The sequence below is a fragment of the Camelus ferus genome, chromosome 23 (genome assembly GCF_009834535.1).
Source record: "Camelus ferus isolate YT-003-E chromosome 23, BCGSAC_Cfer_1.0, whole genome shotgun sequence".
Lineage (NCBI taxonomy): Eukaryota > Metazoa > Chordata > Mammalia > Artiodactyla > Camelidae > Camelus > Camelus ferus.
In genome coordinates this window covers 27,630,291-27,636,290 of record NC_045718.1, presented here as the reverse complement: position 1 = coordinate 27,636,290, position 6,000 = coordinate 27,630,291, and the positions used below count along the sequence as shown (strand labels likewise).

Genomic DNA, 6,000 nt, shown 5'->3' with positions numbered 1-6,000 from the left:
GAAGTATTTTCTCATCTAGATGAGTCCAGATTGTCTCAGGGAATCTGGAGGACCACTGAAAAGAAAGAACTGGGTGACAGTCTAAACAGAGGCCCTCAGTTGTCCTGGGGGGGGGGGGCGGGAGGCACAGGATGTGGGGTCGTCCTGGTTTCACGTTTCCTCTGTGTCTCTTTCTCTGATCTTTCTCCTCCTCCCTGTCTCTAAATTTGAATTGCCCCCAGCTTTGGGCTTAAGAGTCCTCTTCCCTACCCACACCCCCTTCTTACTGAGTAGCTAAAGACTTCCAGGGAAGTACCAAGAGATACGTGGCACTTTGTACAGCCACTCATATAAAACCATGCCCTAAATTTTGGAATGTGCTATTTTACCTTATCTCTTTCTCCAAAGAACTAGAGTTGGCCCCAAGTTTTCAACTTTGTAAATTTATTTCAGAAAAATAAAACACCATTTCCTCAAATGAATAAGAGTTTTCTCCAGTAGGTGAGGTGAATAATTCATGGTGCTCTAAAAGCACTACGACTGATAGCAATTTTTTTAAAAAGAAGAAAGATGCAGCAATCTCACGAGTACACAGCCAAAAGAATTGGAAGTAGGGTTTCAAAAGGATACTTGCACGTTCATAGTCACAGCAGTAGTATTCACAATAGGCAAGAGGTGAAAGCAACTCAAGTGTCCACCGATCAGTTAATAGATAAACACAATGTGGTGTGTACAAATAAGGGAATATTATTCAGCCCTAAAATGGGTGGAAATCCTGACATGCTACAGCATGGATGAACCTTGAAGACATTATGCTAAGTGAAATAAACCAGTCACAGGACAAATACTGTATGATTCCACTGACAGAAGGTACTCAGAGTAGTCAAACTCATAGAAACAAAGTAAAATGGTGGTTGTCTAAAGCTGGAGGGAGGGAAAAAGGAGAGTTGGTTGATGGCATAGCATTTCAGATTTGCAAGATGAGGAAGTTCTGGAGATCTATTTTACAACAATGTGAATATACTTAATACTGCTGAGCTGTGCACTTGAAAATGGTTAAGATGATAACATTTTACACTGCCTGGCTTTTACCACAACTTTTTAAAAAAGAAAAACCATTCCTACAACCTCCTAATTTCACATTCTAGAAGGAAACATAACAGCTTATAATTAATAACATTGTGATAGTAAATCTGGTATTTCTCCACCAGTATCTCAGAGGGCTCACCATCCTCACTCCATAGATTAAATCATCTCCCTACTTTCTCACTGATTGTCTATACCCAGGCAGCCAGTCAGTCTATCTGTCCCTTCCTCTCCGTCTCTCTCCCTCTCTGTCTCTCTCCCTCTCCCCCTCCCCCTTTCTCTCTCTCCCCCTCCCTTTCTCCTCTTCTCCTTCCCTTCCTCCCTCCATCCCTTGCTGGTTTCCTATAAATAATAATTTCTGTCACACTTTATAAACTTTAAATAATTTCACCTTCATTATCTCATTTACACACCAGCCCTGTAAGGTAAGTGTTCTTGCCACTTTATAAATAAGACACAGAGACTTAGCGCAGTTCCTAATCCCCCACTTTCACAGTGCATCACTGCTCCAGAGAGAGGTTCTTACACTGTAGCGTTCGTAAGACTCCCCTGAGAATGTCCGTTAAAATGTGGGTTCCTGGGCCCCACCTCCAGAGAGTCTGCTTTGGAGGTCTGGAATGAGACCCAGGAGTCTGAATTGCTAACAAGCACCCCCTCCCACGTGCTTCTAAGCGGGTGACTGGCAACCTGCACCTTCAGAAACGCGCAGCCCAGGAGACAGTCATGCCCAGCATGACATGAGGCAGCTGTGACCATGAACCTCTCTGCTTATTTAACCTGCCTGGAAGGGGCGGTACAGTGACACTGATCTTCTATAAGGAACTGGCCATATAAACAAGGTACTTTCTTATCTGGAAGCAGTTAGAAAAAGGAAGGGAAGGAAAGCAAGAAGCAAGGAGAAGAAGTTCTAAACACCCCACTCCATCGAAAATAATCCGCCTGGTGGAAATCCCAGCCAGCCTGCCACCGCGAACATTCTTCTTCATCTCTCACCACTGGACACTTGGTATGTGCAGAGGGGACTAAACGGGCACTGCTTTTGGAAGGTGGGGGAAGAACCTGAGTTGGGCTCCTCATTTTCCAGGCAGAAGTGCATAGCGGGAAGGGCCTGGTGCTGAGTCACAGGCAAAGCAGGGCTGGAGCACAAGCATCTCCAGACTCCCGGGCCTGCATGGTGGGACCTAAGTCACGCAGCTTCCCCAGCCCAGAGGGGCGAGAACGGAGTTCTTTCTGCGGGGCTTGGCGGAGCTGGGGGGGTCAGGCAGGCTCTGCAGAAGCCCAGAGTCATAAGGACAAGCAAACTTTCTGCCCAAGAGACAGAGCACTCTTCTTGCCAGGAAAAAGTCATTGTGATTTAAATTGGATGTTGAGGGCTAAGATGAGTGAGACAAGTACAATATGGATTGAAATGGTTTGAGTATAAAGAAAAATATTCCTTTTGCAAATAGGCTACATTTATTCTGCAACTAAGAGATAAAATGAGATATCTGTGGGAAGACTTTTGTCCTTTCTTGTGGACTTTTAAAAACAGACAAACTTGTGCTAAAGAAAAAATTAATCATATTCCATAAAGCTAACTCTTATGACTACTGAAGAGTTAGAATTACCTTGAGTGGGAAGTTTGACATCAGTCAGGACTTTTGAAAGAATTCCAGAAGGTGAGACTTGGGGGTACCCAATCCTGTGGCATCCTTCTGTGATGGGAGCCTCTCCTCCAAGAGAGACTGATCTTACCATTGATGATGTCACTGATGTCACTGGGGCTCACTGAGCAGCCGTATTTCTCTGGCATGACCAGGGTCACTCAGGGTGACGGGCTGAGAGAAGACAACTCAGGGCTGTCCTGTGTGCTGTAGACAAGTCCGTGCCTGGGTGTGGGCATCAGGCACCGGCACACACTCCGGCTACATGTCGGTGCTGGCCGCAGCCGCCGAATGATATGCCCCCGGGGATGCTTCCACCTTAAAGGGTGTTGCATGTTTGACACCCTCCTTCCTGGCTGCTGCGTGTCACTATCATAAACAGCCCATCTACTAAAGCTCGGGGGTCACCACACCCCTGCCTCAGACTTCTCTGCCCTGCCCTAAAGGCATGTGGCTCATACTCATCTCCGGGTGGTGAGTCTCACATGCATGGCTAAGTGAGTGACACATCAGTTCTCTGCTGGGATTTCACTCTGCCGTAATCTCAGGAACAGTGACAGAAGAAGCACCTTCCATTACTACACTTCTGTGGTTATTTTTCATAAAACCTTCTATAAGTAATGATTCCTTACCATCATTTTTATTCACCATTTTTCAAATGGGATGACCACATATTAATCATCTAAACTGGGACATTCCTAAGAGGGAGAGCTATTAATAATTACACTAGGACAAGTGCAGGCTGAGACTCTCCCAGGTAAAATGGGACATATGGTCACTCTACTTATGAAGATGAGCTGAATGAAGGAAACCCGTGAAGCAGAGACCCAGCTGACCTAAGATGACATAAAACATGAACAAAAAAGAACTCACTGTAATAAACAGCTGAGATTTGGTGTTGTTTGTTATCACAACATAACCTAGCAAAAACTGATGAATACAACCCCTTGTAGCTGTGTAATTTCTTTGTTACCATCTCGGTGAAATGGGGCAACGTAATATTACCCATGTCATTGGGTGGTTGTGGGGATTAAATGAGTGACTATATGTAAAGCACTTAGATCAGTGCCTGCAGAGTGAACAGTCCCTCGATGTAGCTATTATTATTTATTATAATAATAACCTTTTAGGAGACTAAAAGAACTCTCTAACACGTGAAGTCAAATTTCAAGCAAAACATGTTACTACGCAGGAGTGGCAGGAAAGCCAATTGTCTCTCGTTGTCCCACACAAGCTGTTTGCCCTTTTGGAGGCCCTGAGGCCCTGCCCCCTTCTCTCCACCTGTGAGCCCATTCTACCTACATCTCTCTCTAATACCCGACTCCACAGACCATCCTACGACTGCTTTCCTGTGAATCCCTTCACTCCCTTGACCTTTGTTTGCTTCCATCTCACCCACATGACTTAACCAGGAATCAACACAACAATCCATCATTTTCGCTCCTGAGCCTGAGTTACTGAATAAAATCCTCCAGGATTTCTTGAAAATCTTTAATGGGCTCTTTCTCCCATTTCCCACAAGAGATATCTCCAAATTTTACCATTCTCCTCAAGCTCTGTAACCTACCACCTTCCTCCTCACTCAGAAAGGAACTGGAGGCCACTAGGGAGGGACCATGCAGTTGAGTCACTGTTCCTACCCACCAAAAGCGATCCCTCTTTTGCTCTGGAACCTGCTCCCTGCCCCACACCCCCTCAGGGTCTTCAGCTTCTTCTCTGGGGCTCTCAGCCCTTTGAATATCAATGTGCCTGCATGGGTCCCACCTTCCAAAAACAATTCCCTCAACCTGGTGTCTCCCTCCAGCCCTGAATCTGCCCTTCTCTTCCTGCAAGTAACTGTCCCCCGTTCCTCAATCCAATGGAAGATTATTCACTTTCCTTTACCTTATTTTCCCCTTTGCTTTTCCAGCTGTATCTCCTGCACACCATAAAATTTCTCAATATTCTTAGTCAGTATTCAAGACAATATTCTCATAGCAGGTATTCTGAATACATAAGAATTCTAAAGACAGAAGAGAAGTGCCACTTCCTTATATTATCAATTTTCAGTCAGTCTTTTCTCTAGATTCAATGATCTCAACTCCTTTAGCTCCTTTCCATAAATGGTAATATGCTAGATCAGCAAATTTACATTTTTTACACTAAGTTACTGTCACCTCAAATGGGATTTGTAATTGGCACTCATAAAAAATGAATTATTAATACCATTTCAATAGCTCTCCTTCCACATTCTGATTGCTGAAGTGTTTGTTGTTGTTTTTAAAAGAAGCTACTCACATTGCTACTCATTTGCAATTTGTGGTCATTCTGCCCCCTCCCAAGATCTTTATATGCCAAACCTTGGGTCATTCTAATTATTCTTCAATTTGTCAGCTTAATTAATTTGAAAGTAATCTGGGTTTTATTGGAGAATGTTAACGACAGTTCATGGATAATGTTAAAATGTTTTAAGAACAGTTTTAAAATAATTAGCAATTTGTCATTCCATAAGGCTAGACACACTAAATAAATTTGTTTTAAATTGTTATGATTATCTTTAAAAAACAAAATATCTTGAAGTAGTTGTCACAAGGCATTAATTAGCATATATAGGAATTATAAGATAAAATGTGAAATTAACAAGGCCAAGCAATTTTCAAAATTATCCTTTCAATTAGAAATGAAGTCTTTAGTGCTTAATTTTCATCTATCACCATCATTGCTATATAGTCCTTGTAATGAATTGTATTCGATTCTGGATCAATTGCAGCAGACAACATCTCTTCCATTTCCTCCTGAGAAAAGGGCTCACCTAGGAGGAACAAGAAAGGAAACTCATCATTTACAATCTTCCGATCTTTTTTTCTTTCTCTTTACACTAGCCGACTTAATTGCCATGGAATCCCGCCATCCCTCACTGTGTCGCTAGTGACTCTCCCTGGGGCCATAAAGCCAGCACATTATGGCAGTCCAGAGGGTCAAAGAGCAGCTGTTGTACCCCTGGCAAATTGTGGAGTTATTTTACCTTGCGATATCATAGTTCAAGCAACCCACAGAATCGATCTTTTCAGCCAAAACAGAAGGAAGACATGAAAACATCATTAAATAAGGTTGTTTATTTACTTAAACTATTAAAATTGCCAGAGGATTAACCTGAACTCACAGTTTTATAGGGGGTCTAATCACTATATTTAGTAAGGGTATGAAGAGAGGATTAAATGGTTGCTATGCAGAAATGCTGAAGAGCAGATAACTGTAACACTATCTTCCAACCAGGGTAGGCCAATTTAGTATCCAGCTGCGCCCAGTGACA

At 43.0% G+C, this 6,000-nt stretch overlaps 1 protein-coding gene across 2 annotated transcripts in view; it reads right to left on the bottom strand.

Moving 5' to 3' along the window:
* Window positions 1-406: 406 nt before the first annotated feature.
* Window positions 407-6,000, bottom strand: part of EFCAB2 (EF-hand calcium binding domain 2) — a 71,839-nt gene continuing 66,245 nt past the window's right edge. For both annotated transcript variants that reach the window (XM_032466559.1, XM_032466560.1), the window contains one exon: window positions 407-5,499. In XM_032466559.1, the coding sequence (XP_032322450.1) occupies window positions 5,384-5,499 (116 nt within the window). In that variant the 3' untranslated portion in view covers window positions 407-5,383. The remainder of the gene's footprint in view (window positions 5,500-6,000) is intronic.